Source organism: Periophthalmus magnuspinnatus, chromosome 20, assembly GCF_009829125.3.
Source record: "Periophthalmus magnuspinnatus isolate fPerMag1 chromosome 20, fPerMag1.2.pri, whole genome shotgun sequence".
Classification (NCBI taxonomy): domain Eukaryota; kingdom Metazoa; phylum Chordata; class Actinopteri; order Gobiiformes; family Gobiidae; genus Periophthalmus; species Periophthalmus magnuspinnatus.
In genome coordinates, this window is record NC_047145.1 from 2,769,365 (window position 1) to 2,785,200 (window position 15,836).

Here is a 15,836-nt window from a genome sequence, read left to right on the forward strand (position 1 = left end):
AATGTCCAAACTCATGTGCGCTGCTGTGAATGGACAGATGGATGTTATGTGGCGTTCAGGGCCAAACGGTTGACCCCATTGTTGATTTGGCGACAGAGTGGCTTTAGGACGAGGGAGTGGTGACGGTAACATGAGAACTATAACAAATGTTCTGTGTATGGCCCTACACATATCTCCTGTTTATGACCATACACTTATGGTAGAATGTATAGTGAATGTAAGGACTAAACCAGGTCTAAACCAGGTCTAAACCAGGTCTAAACCAGGTCTAAACCAGGTCTAAACCAGGTCTAAACTAGGTCTAAACTAGGTCTAAACTAGGTCTAGACTAAACAGGGAGAAAAATTACTAAACAAGGTCAAAACTCTCAATAATGGAGTAAACCAAAACAAATTCCTATTTAAACCATAGTTTCAAACTTGATCTAAACCTGGACTAAACAGCACTTAACCAGAGTTACAGCTCAATGGGAAATGACCCAGGACTAAACCAGGGTCCAAAAAGGATTAACCGAGGCTTCAACCAGGAATGTCTACAGCCATCTTTGCCATAGTCTAACCCTTAGATCAACCAGTAATAAAAAAAAATAGGACTTAAACTGTATTTAACCAGTGTCACTGCTCTATGAGAACTGAACTAGGACTTTAACGGGTCTAAACCAGGGTTTCACCAGGTCCAAATATGACTAAATAGGAATGAAAACATCAGGACTATCTAAACCTGTGGATCCATAAACCAGGTTTAAACCAGGTCTACACCAGGGCAGGGCTGTATCAAGGTTCAAAAAGGACTCAATTATGTCCCAACCAGGAATGAACCAAAGGGACTAGGACTAGACTAGAACTGAACCAGGACTACACAGTTTACATCCCGAACAAGAGGATTAACCGCACTGATTTTTACTTTAAAAATGGGAAAAACAGAACCAGTTCATTTTAAACAGGATGCTGATGCAAACATCAACATCCTAAGTACCCCTTTTCACAACTATCAGAGACCATCGCAAGGTTTTGCAGGGACTTTAAAGAGCACTACAAGCATGCTAACATGCACTTCCTGATTATCAGACAATAAAATGCTATGTAATTAGATCCACACAGCACACAGCAGGCTTATTTTGACATTAAGAGCTACTTCTGCAATATATATGTGTACTGGTGTTAGATAACTTTGGCTGTTTAGGTAAAACTAAACCATAACTAACTTGGAACTAAACCAGGATTAAATCATGGGTCTCATCATGATGACCCACTTCAAATTAAGAGTGCATCTCTGCTCCTCTTAACCCCTGTGTTTCATCTGTTCTCAAATGCACCAGTGTAATCCTTCCTTCATTTGTGTTTGTGGATTGGATCGGACTGAAAAATGAATGGTGAGAATTGGACGACGCACATTTGACAAATTCGTTTGCCATAAACACAGACCTGCCAAACGCCATCGTCACAGTGAGATGGATCAAAGCAGGTCTGGGTTTGATGCTGTTGAAAAGGTGAGAGCCGGGAGGAGGGAGATAAAAGGAAGTGTAAGAAATTGTCATTTTGGGCCATTTAAAAATGAGGCTATAGCAATTACATGTGTTAGGTAAGCGTTGGTTGCATTGGTGTTTCTGTACCTTATCCATCAACATACTTAGTTTTTTTTTTATTCTGACCAGATTTTGATTGGATTAATTCTGGTATTCTAACCTGAGCACCATAAACTTTACATGTAAATGGACTTTGGATCCAATTCACTTTACACTGAAAAACTGTGGCCCCTCTCGCTGTGACTGCTGCTGTCAGACTTCGTATTATCCCGCTCTACATAATCTTATTTTTTTATTTATCTTTTATGCCCGCAAATCAAGATATGAACATTAATAACAGACAAATCAGACGCCTTCTTTCCTTGAGTCAGCTCCCGTTAGTGTTAGCAACAGGTTTGATTGACAGCGCTGTAAAGTTCCCACTCTCTGCTAAACCAGCGGTGTGGGCGGGAAGGGGCGTTACCTTCAACAGCCTCACTCCGGATTGGCTCTTTGGTTGCTATGATACTCGGAGTCAGAATTTCAAATATGGAACTTGGCTCCAACTTGGCCCCAATAAAGGCTCTAGCCTCGATGAGCTTCATTTGGCTGGAGCTGAACGCTATAGGTGACACCACGCTCCCTTAGTCCGCTTCTTTATACACTCTATGCTGAGTATGACTTTTGGCTACTCTGCTCATCCCTAAATTATTTGGTTAATCAATAATCGTGATTATTCAGGTCACAGCCAACAAAAATAACAGGCTAATCTTAATTTAAAATGGTAAAATAAGTCATTTCAATTCACTATACTGCCAAAAAAGTAACCCTAAATGTAAAGTGTGCTTTTATTTTGCTACAGATGTCACAACAACTTTACTTTATCATTCCAAAAGTTAGATTTTTTAAAGCTGCAAACTTTAAGTAATGTTGAAGTATAAGACACTGTGAAAGAAAGAAAATGAAGGGCTTCACTGTTGCTTTAAATTATACATTTCAACAGTGGTTACATAATCTAAAATATCCAGGAAAATTCTTTAAAGCAAAATGTGCCAACCCTGTATGTTTGGATCTTCAATGGCCTTTTGTAATTTTTGTTTTGTTGTGATCAATCTAATACCTAGGCTTATCAAAAGAATCAAAACTAGAACAAGTATCGAAACCAGATACTCGTTTGATCAGGTATCGATGCTAAAAGAGTCACATTCAAAGGACAGAAATGAACCTTTCCTGATTATCTTTACAATGATCTTGAGCTGTATCAAAACAAGTATAAGACACATAGACTAGTGTACACACATGCACCACTATGAACCTACTGGACACTGAAGGATTACACAGATACAAGGCCACATGCGAATAGAAAAGAAAGTACTATCATTTAATGTGGAAAATCACAGTATATTATCTAAATCAGGGGTGTCAAACTCATTTTCACAGACAGCCACATCAACGAAATCTCTCAAAGTGCCAGAGGTAACTGGAAGATAAATGTAACCGGAAGATAAATGTAACCAAGTGTAAGGTAATAAAAAATGCAACTACTTTTTAATTTTGTTATTTTGTTGGTTTCTATATTTATTACTTATTCTAGTTACAAATATTGTATATGGGTTTGCACAGAAATGAAAAAATGGCTGTGGAACGGTGTATCTCCTGATAAACTGATACTTTAAGACAGTTATACCTTTTAATTTACTTCGTCGCGGGCCACGTAACATGACCTGGCGGGCCACATTTTACCCACGGGCCTTGGGTTTGACACATGTGGTCTAAATAAAGAGTGGTATCAGAATCAGCATCGAGTCCTCAGTATTGACATCAGGTTTACCTAATGTTAAATCTAAAAACAGAAAGTGCAGTGTTTCATGGCAGTTTAGACAGATATCGTTATAAATAAACTCCTTCAGTTCTGACCTAAGGTAACTTGAAGCATGATTCTCCCCTCTACTGGTCTATGCACTCACTGTTTGCACACTGCTCCTAATAGACCCTTTAGGGACACTTAAACCACCTCAAACTTGCAACAGACAATTTCCTCCTTTCTGCTTATTTTAAATCTAACACAAAACTTACATAGAATCGCCCAGAGCAAATCTCCAATGTTTTTACTTGAGTTTTGTTTTTTGTCATCTCATTTCAGTGCAGCGCCTCTGGGCTTTCCTCCGCTTTCCTAATTATGTTGGCTCGACACTCAAGTGATATGGAGAGAGAGAGACGCCGCAGCATTATTCATCCAGAGGCAATGTAATAAGTTGTTTGTAATCTTAAACCACAAAAGAACATGCAGATATATAAAAGGAGCAACAATAGTCCCAAACAACACTGTGAAATATCTAGCATTGGACTATACAATTGCTTTGATTAAGTGAAAGTTAAAAAGGGAGTATTTTACTTCTATGGAACATTAACTGCCAACACAAAGCATATTTAGACCGCCATGTTACCTTTTATTGTTTTGAAAATAAAAGATAACAACGTATTAACATCACTTTCACTTTCGGTTTTGACGATCTGAGTCCCTTCTCCCTTTTGCTCTCCGTGCTACGTCGCTCCCCCTTCAGAGCGCTATCACAACCCAATCAGTGTTTATCCCGCTAATGAAACTACTGCACATCGCATCAGTTTTGTGAAGTTGTTGTGTACAGTTTTGTATCATGCTTTTGTATATTTATCGAGAATTGTCGTGCGGAACCGTGGGTGACGTAGGCTTGTGGGCGGAGCTTTGGATAGGATCGTACTGCTAACTATAATAGTTCGAATAGGGCCTCTGGGAGACCGCTGAATTACTGAAACATGCCTGGATGACATTTAAAACCTCTTCAGGCATGTTTTTGATGAGGGAACAGTGCTATAACATGGTAGAAAGCTCTAAAAAAAATCAATTTAGCATAATGCCCCCTCTTTAATGTTTATTGGTCCCTGAGTACTTCAGTTCAGGGCTTGGTCAGCACTATCTCAGCTGGGATAAAGCCTAGAGCATGTTAAAGATTTTATCCACGCATTGAAAACGGCACTTAAATCTTTGATCTATTTAAAGTGCCACTATGCAACTTTTCTGGTGGAGGGTTCATTAGCTCATTATCGGCTTGTCCCTGTGAAGATGTTGTTGCTTTGTCTGGAATGTTCCACAGTATGACATTGGAGTTATCTTTCTCCATGGAGATAAGCAAGTGACAACAACAGTCGGTCGGATCTGTTGCATGTTTTTTCTAGTATTTTTTGAGCAATAAAAACATCCATAATTGCATAAATGCTAGACCGATATGTTTAATACCATACTGTGGACCGTTATAGGTGATCTCCATGGTGACAAGAAAGTGGAAATGTTGCACAGTTTACCTTTACATGCAAAATAATTGGGTTGAATGCAATAACTGATTCACAATTTATGCACATTATATTTATATAGTTTTAAATGACAGAGTAATGTTGATGTTTCCATGGTGTTGATATTGTTTTTATCTCAATTAAAAAGAGACTAAACCAAGTCTAACCAAGAAATGAGTCTGGGCTAAATCTACAGATGCACCGATACCGATACTAGTATAAAATAATAACGGCACTGATATTAAAAAATGAGCTGAATTGGGTATCAGTTCCTTTTAATTGGATGTAATGAGACTATTTACAGGCTGATTTTGTCCCAGAATGTCTCATAATGTTTGACCTTTTATTCGTACGAAACTGGTCAGTAGTAATTTGAAGGATAAACAACAGTTGCATAACACAACTGGATCTCTTGTTAAATAAGTGAACTGTGTTTTAAGGAAATAATGCCATTTTTTCCATCTCTAAACTGGTATCACTTAATTACTGGCAGATACTTAAAGTCAAAGTAACGATATCTGTATTAGAACTGAAAAAAGCTGGCTAGGTAAATCAGGATTAAACAAAGTCTTTCTCAGAACTCACCATGAAATGAAAATCAATACAAAGAACTAGCATTTAATCAAATACAAATGATATAAGAGTCTACAACACTACAGCCACTCAGGCCCTTTCCATATGTGATTTATGCATGTTTATATAGCAATACCAATACTGTATTTCAAATATAATATGCTGCGTATTCATTAACACTGAAATTGCATTATTGAATTCTGCAGCAATTTTATGACTACCCTCTTAAGCTTATGGCTACGGCTCCACTTCAAATCCAGTTTGACAAATGCCACTATTGAGATAAGCCAGCCCGGGGCACTTTGGAGGGACGAGATTTGAGTTGAGTGCGGGTTATCTATAGACCCCATAGCATAGTCTACCCTACAAGGTACCAGGTGTTTGCTACTGTTAGCGTTCATATTTCTGTCAACAAATACTGCTTCCTCTAGGCCTGCGCAACATGAATCAAAATCTAATCGGAATTGCAATTTAAATTTGTAAAATCGCAAAGGCTGCAAATTTTTCGAAGCACCATCATTTCCGCCGCAAACCGTCCTGTCTTATTCTGGATAAAAACTGCTCACCTTGTCGTTTATATCAGCATAAACATCATCTGAAATGTGATTCTTGTATTACTTCAGCCAGTTCATACTTCAGTCTCTTTGGCAATTCTTCTTGACACGTTTAAAATGTGAACTTTGAGCAGAATCCAACTTTTAAAACTCAAATCTAATCACGATGCTTGCCTGAGATGTTTTTTTTCCCTAAATTGTTCGGCCCCGGCTTCCACTCCGCGCACTGTTTTGAGCCCTTGACGTCGAAATGTAAAGCAGCTATTTACTTTGAAAGCGGGTGATGGTGGTACTCAATCTAGAATCTGAGGAGATGAGCCAAACGCGTTGAAAAACATGATCATTTAGACGGCTCTCAGTGCCCTTCACACGTACAGTTAAAATGATGCATGACACTTGATAACGGCGCTCATCCTTACACTGTTGGCAATGGAGGGAGACTTGGCTGAGGCTGCAAGCTTCATTTACACTGAGAAATGAACTAGGTTTTTTAATGCGTTGGGGGAAACCTATGGGTCTTATGAAGTCATTCTAGCGTCTGCCACCTGCTGTTGCAAAATGTTCCACAGTACGGCGTTAAACTTATCTAGCTCCATAGAGGCGACTTTGTGGGGACCAGTAAAGTACGTGCATAAATATGTAGATAAGTTAAAGTCGCTGTAACTGATTTTACCGTCTTAAAAAAAGTGGAAAACAACTAATTCACTTTAAACAGTTTGCAGTGGTTCTCGCTTACATTATTCATTCCAAGCATCCTAATTATTCACCTCAATGAGTTTATAAGCACTGTTCACAGCTTTCAAAGATGCGAGCGAAGATTTGCAAGCAACAACTAGCATGCTAACACACACTTCTTGATTATGAAGACAGTAAAATGCTTTCGAATTAAACGCAGCAGACTTACTTTGACATCAACAGCTGCTTTTATAATATATCTGTACTGAGACAAGACACATTTTGCTCAAATACATAGGAAATTATCGGATATAGGTCATTTAACGCCATACTGTGGGACATTCCAAGCAAAGCAATGACATTTCCATGGAGACGACTTGCAGTTCTAAATGTAAACGCCTTAATGTTAGCGTGTTGGCCTAAGTGCACTACTTTCCAAAGCTATAAGAAAAAACTATTTACTCGTAGACCTCAAAATGTTGTGAATTTACATAATTATGCAAAATGGTATCTGCCATTCCCTCAAATTAGGGCTGTTATAAATATTGCTTTGAAAGTGGATATTTATGCATACTATATTGTTTTCTATTATAAAGCGGCAGCTGTACATCCAGGCTGGTAGAATTAAACACTGCGTCACAATGTCCACACAGAACCATTATCAGGAAAAGAACTAGGAGTGTGTTGCCAGAAAATCCACTTTTATCATCCAAACACAGCCCTTTTGAAGTGTAAATAACTATCGGCAATGCTCACACAAACCTGGGGATACACACCTAATCAGGATGAATTATGACTATTGAGAGACTGAAATGGCAAAGCAATAATAAACAAAATATATTTTCTAGATGGTATAAAACAATGCATTACAAGCCCCTGTTTTATTGGAGGTAACAGTTGGACTATCACAACTATTTTTCTGCTCCGTTTCAATATGTTTCAACCCACAATATTCTGTGTTACTGTATATGACGGATTCTGGCTAAACTTAAGCCTTACTTGCCTCTGGCTGATTTTGAAAAAGCTATACATGCTTTTGTCACATAGCGCCTGGATTACTGTAACTCTTTGTATGTAGGTCTGGACCAGGGCTCTATACAGCGTCTGCAGACTGTTCAAAATGCTGCAGCTCGGCTTCGGACCAAAACTAAGAGACGGGAGCACATTACGCCTGTTCTGTGCACTTTACATTGGCTCCCTATTACTTTTCGGGCGAAATTCAAATTGTTACTGATTGTCTTTAAATGTCTTAACTTTATGGGCCCAGCGTATTTTAGGGAGCTGCTGCAGCCTTATACTCCTCCCAGAGCTCTGAGGTCAGCTGACCAGCTTCTGCTTGCTGTGCCTAAAGCTCGGCTCAAAACTAGGGGTGACAGGGCCTTTTCTGTGGCAGCGCCCAAACTGTGGAACAGTCTCCCTTTGTCTGTCCGATTATCTGAGTCACTTACTCAGTTTACGTCTCGGCTTAAACCTTATCTTTTATCCCTGGCTTTTAATACTGTCTAGATAGAATGTCTTGGTACTTGCACTGTTGTATTGTATTTTATGCTCTTTTGTATACTGTAATTATACCTCATTGTGTGATGTTTTATGTGTTTAGTTGTTTTATGTGAAGCACTTTGGTCAGCTGAGGTTGTTTTTAAATGTGCAATATAAATAAACTTGAATTGAATATTTGCAGAGCTAGCGTTGTGTTTTGAGCACTGAGCACACCTTAAATTCTCACATTAATCGCCTGTTGCTGCTTCACCAATGTTCTTTCGTTGATCAGCTTTGGACCTCAGAATATATGCACTAGACCAGGAATAACCCAGGACTAAACCAGGACTAAACCAGTTCTAAAGCCTCTCTGATAAATGATGAAGATTGCACACTAGATTCACCACAATAGCTGCTTTTAACCAAGACAAAACCAGGTCTAACTCAGGTTTAACTCAGGACTAAACCAGGTCTATAGAGCCTAATAGAGTCTGACAGATCATGAAGACCTCACAATAGCTGCACTAAACCAGGACTAAACCAGAACTAAACCAGGATTAAACCAGGACTAAACCAAGACTAAACCAGGACTAAACCAGGATTAAACCAAGACTAAACCAAGACTAAACCAAGACTAAACCGAGACTAAACCAGGACTAAACCGAGACTAAACCAGGACTAAACCAAGACTAAACCAGGACTAAACCAGGACTAAGCAGGACTAAACCAAGACTGAACCAGGACTAAACCAAGACTGAACCAGGACTAAACCAGCAGTAAACCAGGACTAAACCAAGACTAAACCAGGACTAAACCAGGACTAAACCAGGACTAAACCAGGACTAAACCAAGACTAAACCAAGACTAAACCAGCACTAAATCAGGACTAAACCAAGACTAAACCAGGACTAAACCAAAACTAAACCAGGACTAAACCAAGACTGAACCAGGACTAAACCAGCACTAAACCAGCAATAAATCAGGACTAAACCAAAACTAAACCAGGACTAAAGCAGGACTAAACCAGGGTTAGACCAAGATTAAACCCGGACTAAACCAGGACTAAACCAGAACTATCGCAAAACTAAACCAGGACTTGGACTTAACCAGGACTAAACCAGGACTAGCCCAAAAATAAACCAGGACTAAACCAGGACTAGACCAGGATTAAACCATGACTAAACCAGGACTAAACCAGGACCAAACCAGGACTAAACCAGAACTAAGCCAGGACTAAACCAGGACCAAACCAGGACTAAACCAGGACCAAACCAGGACTAAATCAGAACTAAGCCAGGACTAAACCAGGACCAAACCAGGACTAAACCAGGACTAAGCCAGGACTAAACCAGGACTAGCCCAAAACTAAACCAGGACTAAACCAGGACTAGAACAGGACTAAACCAGAACAAACCCAGGACTAGCCCAAAACTAAACCAGGACTAGAACAGGACTAAACCAGAACAAACCCAGGACTAGCCCAGAACTAAACAAGGACTAAACCAGGACTAAACCACGTCTAAACCACGACTAAACCAGGTCTAACCCAAGACTAGACCAGGTCCAAACCAGGCACACCATACAGGGCTCACTAACACACCACACATGTACAGGATAACCCATATGGAATAGTCTATACTGTCATCACACGTACATAAGGCCGTCCACATGCTGCTGCTCCTGTGCTGCTTTGAAAATGGTAGAAAAGACGATATTCATTTGCATAAGATTTTTCCCTGTTGTCTCGGAGCCTGGATGTGAGTGATTTTTGGCTGTTCCCTCTCTCACACATTGCACTGTCACTTGGGCATTGGTCATCGGGAGCTGGGTGATGCATAGCCACACACACACTTCTGTCTCTCCACACAAGTGAGGACAGTGACATAATGCTTTCTACAAGTCAGACTAAGACTATACAGAAATTCATTTGTAAAGTTAAGATAATCTAGAAAAACAACATTGTGCTATTGAGTGGCAGAAGCAATAGTCTAGTGCAGTGGTCCCCAACCTTTTTATCACCGCGGACCGGCCAACGCTTGAAAATTTTACCGTGGACCGGGGCGGGGTGTTTAGTAATTCGTGGGTTAAAAACCCCTTAGCATTCCGGGTCATTTTGGTGAAATTGCCTTTGTTCTGACCTCTCCAAATTAAAATAATCACCACTATTGAACCCTCAGAAGTAAATGCACTAGTTTGGGGTCTTTGTCTGCTGAGCATTTATACACTTCGGGGCGCAGATTGGCATTAGCTAATGCTAATGATTACACATGATACACATTTGACCCACAATAGCAGAATAAACCACGCTTACCGATCAGGAACAGCATCCAGTCCATCAGCACATCAGGTCCTCTGCTCCTGAGTCCATCATGAGATCTTCACTCGGTTCCATGAACCGCTCCGGGTCCGAGATGCCTCTAGTTTAACTTGTACAAACATCCACAGTGTCCTCGGTCGCGTACTTTCTTTGTTTTGTCCGTTTCGTCATGTTTAAAACGCAAAAGTGCTGCAAAACAGTGCGTAAAATTACGCAATTACGCGCGCGGGCCGTCGGAACGCTAAGTGGTTAAGTTGTCGGCGCTCAAGTGACGGAAATGTAACCGAGAGAATCCGGTCATTTTTCAAAATAAAAGATTTTTCAAAATAAACGATTGTTCAGACTCAGATAATAAATACAACGGAAATAATTAATTATTTCTTGGACGGCCGGTGGCCTGGTACCAATTGATCCACGGACCGGTACCGGTCCACGGCCCGGTGGTTGGGGACCACTGGTCTAGTGTAAATGCGTTGCCACTATAACTCAAAGGTTGCTGGTTGAATTCCTGCTACCTGCATGACACACTGTTGTTGTGTCCTCGGGCAACACACTTCACCCACCTCTTAGTCCAAAAGCAGGTGTTCTCTATGATGATACAGTCTACATATTGTAATTTGGAGCTGAAGAAACAGGGTATCCAACGTGTCGGACTATTTCTTGTGGAATGCGTGATTCATCTTTGAAGCGTGCTAAACTATATGTTACTATAAGTAAAGCGTTATCATTAAAGGACATGTATTACGCAAAATCGAGTCATGTTATAATGTCGTTACTGCTTCAAAAACATACCTAGAGTTGTGTTTTGATTCATTCACACATGTTTGAGTTAACACTTTATTATTAGTCTGTACATCTCCAAAGCTCAAAATGCTCTGTTCCACCTTGTGATGTCATGAATCCATAGTTTTCAAGTTAGTAGCACCTTTTACCTTAAATTCTGTAGAGATTAGAAATTCCAGGGTTGAAATCATCCAAAGGATTCTAGAGAAGATGTATTGGGTGTAAAAGTACAGTAGAGGACTTCCTGTATCACCATATGACATCACAAGGTGGAACAGAGTGTTTTCAGTTTGAGAGAAGAACTCAGACTAAATATACAGGGTTTGTGTGTTAAACGTGTGAATGAAACAAAACACAACTCCAGGTCTGTTTGTGATGAGGAAACAACATTATAACAAAGACAAGAAACAGCGTAATATGGGCCCTTTAAGAAAACAGAAATGCAACATGAACAAGGCATCACACAAAATAAAATACAATATAGCGCATGATAAATCTGTTTACTACTACTTATAATTAACAAAAAAATAAAAATAAAAATTACCAAAAACACCAAAACAAAAACACATTATAATTAGCCTACAAACTTCAGGCTTTCTCCTGTCTTAAAGGTGTATTATGTAACTTTTCAGAAGGGTCCACCACCTTTTTGTCCCAGTGATCATTGTATCTTATTTGCATTACATTTTACTTTTTCATTATTGGCAAGAAAATACCTTTGAAAACATGTATTCTAACTGTGGGCAGTGTCACCTCCTTATAGATCTGACCTGTAACTTGGCCTTATCATGCAGTATTTGTCTCCAAGGAGACAGATACACTAAATGTCAGACAGTAAAACATCTCAGGCAAAGCGGAATCTTCACGGACACAAGCAGGTGGTGGATTCTTCTTATAAAAAGTTACACAGTGTGTCTTTAAGTTGTATATAGCATAATCGATCAGTGCGTAATCAATAACCGACGTTCATAAACAGCAGATCAGAATGAGCGCGTGTCGTGTCCACTCTATGAAGTCGTATCTAAGCAACCAACCCAGCGGAACATCTCCAGTGTGCGCGGTATCACTTCACTCCATCACATCCATCACATCCATCACATCCATCATCAGTCAGTCCCAGTGCCTCCGTAGCGCACCCACCTTTCATCCACTCCACCACTTGGCTCGTGCTCCATTTGCTGACCGGCTCCATCACCAGCGCCATCGAGGAAAAACTTTACACCGAGTCCGATCTCCAGCCAGAAACGCCCCTTGTTTTTACCGGGAGACTTATTGAGCACAAGCCTCCCGTGCCTCTGTGTTCCCCGGGCTTCTGTCCTCCTCCTCTCCTCCTCTCCTCCTCCTCTCCTCCTTAAGCCTCCAGGTGACTCCGCTCTATAGATCTAAACCTAATCGCATCTAACGCAGCGGAAGCGGCGGGTGCTGCGACATGGACAGGTCCGGTGCGTTCCCCTACACATGAATCCTGTATTTCTCGGTAGTGACATGGGGATTTCAAAAGGCAGTCTGTCTGTCTCTATCTGCCTTTCGCTTCTCCTGGTGCCAGTTCCCCGGCAATGCGCCGTATGCGACCGTAACGTGTGTAGGTGTAAGGCACAGCAGGAGCAGGCAGAGGAGGAGAGAGAGCACAACTCTTTCACCCGCCCTCTCTCTCTCTCCCTCTCTCACTTTCTCTCCCCGCCCGCTCTCCTCCCCTCTCTCTCTTTCCCTTTCTCTCTTTCTCTTCCTCCCTCTTTCTCTCTCTGTCTCTCTCCCTCTTTCTCTTCCTCCCTTTCTCCTGCTTTCCCTCTCTCTCTCCATCTCTCTCTAACCCTCTCTCTCACTCTTTCTCTCGCTTCCTCTCTCTACCTCTTTTACTCCCACTTTCTCTCTCTAACCCTCGCTCTTTCTCTTCCTCTTTATCCCCTCTCTTTCTCCCTCTCTCTCTTTCCCCCCCTCTCTCTCTCTTCCTCTCTCTCTCCCTCCCTCCTCCCTCTCTCTTTTTCTTTCTCCCCCCTCTCCTTCTCCCCCTTCCGGCTTGTTCTCTCTCTGTCCCTCTCTCTCTTTTTCTCTCTCTCCCACTCTCTCTCCCCCTCTCCCCTCCCTCTTTCTCGCCCTCCCCCTCTCTCTCTTCCTCTCCCCCTCCCTCGCCCTCCCTCCCTTTCTCTCCTCCTCTCTCTCTTCATCTCTCTCTGTCTCTACCTCTCCCCCTCCCTCTCCTCCCCTCCCTCTCTCTCCCCCCCTCTCTCCCTCCCTCTCTCTTCCTCTCTCCCTCTCTCTAACCCGCTCTCTTTCCCTCACTCTCTCTCTTTCTCTCCCTCTCTCTTTGTAACCCCCCTCTAACCCTCTCTCTTCCCCTCCCTCTCATTCTCCCTCTCCCTCCCTCTCTCTCCCTCTTTCTCTCCCCCCTCTCTCTCTAACCCTCTCTCTTCCCCTCCCTCTCATTCTTTCTCTCCCTCTTTCTCTCCCCCCGTCCCTCTCTCTCTGTAACATGATTAAATCCTGTCTGCTGGGGGTGTGTTGGTGGGTGTCTTCTCTCGTGCGTCTCTTTTGGACTGATCCTGTGGGATATTGGGCTAAACTAAAGGCAGCCAAACGCTCCAAGCGCGCGCCCTAAATGATTAATTGGCGCGTGCACGTTTGGGTCTGTACGTGAAACCCCCGGGGGACGTACGTACAGGAGGCGTAAAAGGACCCATTTCACTTTGCGCTCGACTTGGAAACGAAAATGGGTTTAATAGTGTGAGTTTTTTCTTCTCATTTCAGTGACTCTTGAAATTAAATTGGCGAGAAATGTGGTCAAGATTCAAATATATCACACTTGGACTGATATGTGACTTTTACCTAAAGATCAATAATCAAATGGGCACTGGCATAAACTGTTAAAACTTATGTGAACACCCTTTATGTCAGATGCCCTTCCTTACACAAATCTGCCCATTTACCCAAGTTTGGAACAGACACAAAGGAAATATTTGGCATTTACAAGAATGTCAGTTATATCTGACTTATTAACTTGATACAGCTCATACGCAAAACAAGGAATACAACATATTTTAGATTCAATATTCAATGAAATTCTCACTTTACTGCCCACACTGGATGCAAAGAGTATATAAAAATAGGTATAAAATAGATAAATAATAAGATAAAGATATGCATGTAAAAATATAATCTTGTAGAAACATAATCCTTACAGAATATAAACTGCTGAGGTGGCTCGGGCATCTGCTCAGGATGCCTCCTGGATGCGATATAAACTGCAAAGATGTAAAATATAAGTAATAGACAAATTGGAAGTGTAAACATTCAAGCAGTTACATGTGCGGCTGTATTTTGACAGGTTAACTTAACAGTCAGTAATAGTGCAAATTATTCATGTGCAAAGTGTAAGTCGATGTCCAGTAGGGGGGGCTATTGCTCAACAGTTCAAAGAGTCTGCAAAGAAAGAGTTCTCACGTCTGGTAAGGTAGGAGTGTGAATAGTCCACGCTGGGGCAGGTGGGTGGGGTCTTTGATGACGGAGGCAGCTCTCCTGTGGACTCTGTGATCATAGATGTTCTGCAGAGAGGGGATGAGGAGTCCTAGTTTCACATTCGAAGGCTGGTCGCCAATCTAGCCAACACCATTTACCAGGGGAGTATCGACTTGCTGGTTACATGTTTTCAGATCTGTATTGGAACACAAAGGCACAACTCTAACTTCATTTTCTCTCGTTGCATTAAAAGTACGTGTTTGCTACCTGCTTACGGTTAAAAATGTCATAGTTCTGTTCAGTTGTGGTCAGTTTCAAAGCTGATTTAAACGCTGCGGATGTCGGAGTGTCCACAGAGGTCTATAAGGATGAGTGGTGGTTTGATGAGTGAGAAACGGGCTTGAATCATGAGCAACTGTAGAAAATGACTCCCCCGATGGGAACTGGAATGGTGCTTCACGAACAAGTGGCACCAAGTCGCTCCTGTCTGCACCTGTCATTATTCAGGATTCAGGGGAGGCGAAAGAGAAATCTGAGACAAAATGTACAAGCCAGGTGGTTCTATATAAAAAATACACCTGGATATATCTTTAAAGGTCCTATATTACACAAAATGGACTTTTATGAGCTTTAAGTCATGTTGTAATGTTTGAGTAACCCTTTATTATCAGTCTGTCTACAATGCCAAAGGTCAAAATGCTCTGTTCCACTTTGTGATGCCATCAAGTGGTAGTTTTCAACTCAACAGCTCCTTTTACCTTTTGTTCGGTAAAGATTGGCTATTCTACAGCTAGAATTATCCAAATGATTCTAGTGAAGCTGTATGGAGTTTAAAAACACAGTGGAGCACTTACTTCCTGTATTACCACATGATGACATCACAAAGTGGAACAGAGTGTTTTCAGTTTGAGCGATGAACTCATTTAAACATGTGTGAATGAAACAAAACACAACTCCAGGTCTGTTTGTGATGAGGAAACAACTTTACAACATAGATCAGAAAATAGCGTAATATGGGACCTTTAAAGATGCACTATGTAACTTTTTTTGCTGGTCCCCATGGAGATGTTATTGTGCTGCCTGAATGTTCCACACTGTGACATTAACAATATCCATCTTGCATTAATTCATAGGTGTTTTTATTGTTCAAAAATACCTTGCAAAACAT

General features: G+C 41.2%; 1 protein-coding gene across 1 annotated transcript in view; it reads right to left on the reverse strand.

Annotated features, from left to right (window-relative positions):
* The window catches only part of cnksr2a (connector enhancer of kinase suppressor of Ras 2a), a 97,100-nt gene extending 84,622 nt beyond the window's left edge, over positions 1 to 12,478 (reverse strand). The window contains exon 1 of the mRNA XM_033985794.2: positions 12,356 to 12,478. Coding sequence (XP_033841685.1) covers positions 12,356 to 12,419 — 64 coding nt within the window. The 5' untranslated portion in view covers positions 12,420 to 12,478. The remainder of the gene's footprint in view (positions 1 to 12,355) is intronic.
* Between the last annotated feature and the right edge of the window lie 3,358 nt (positions 12,479 to 15,836).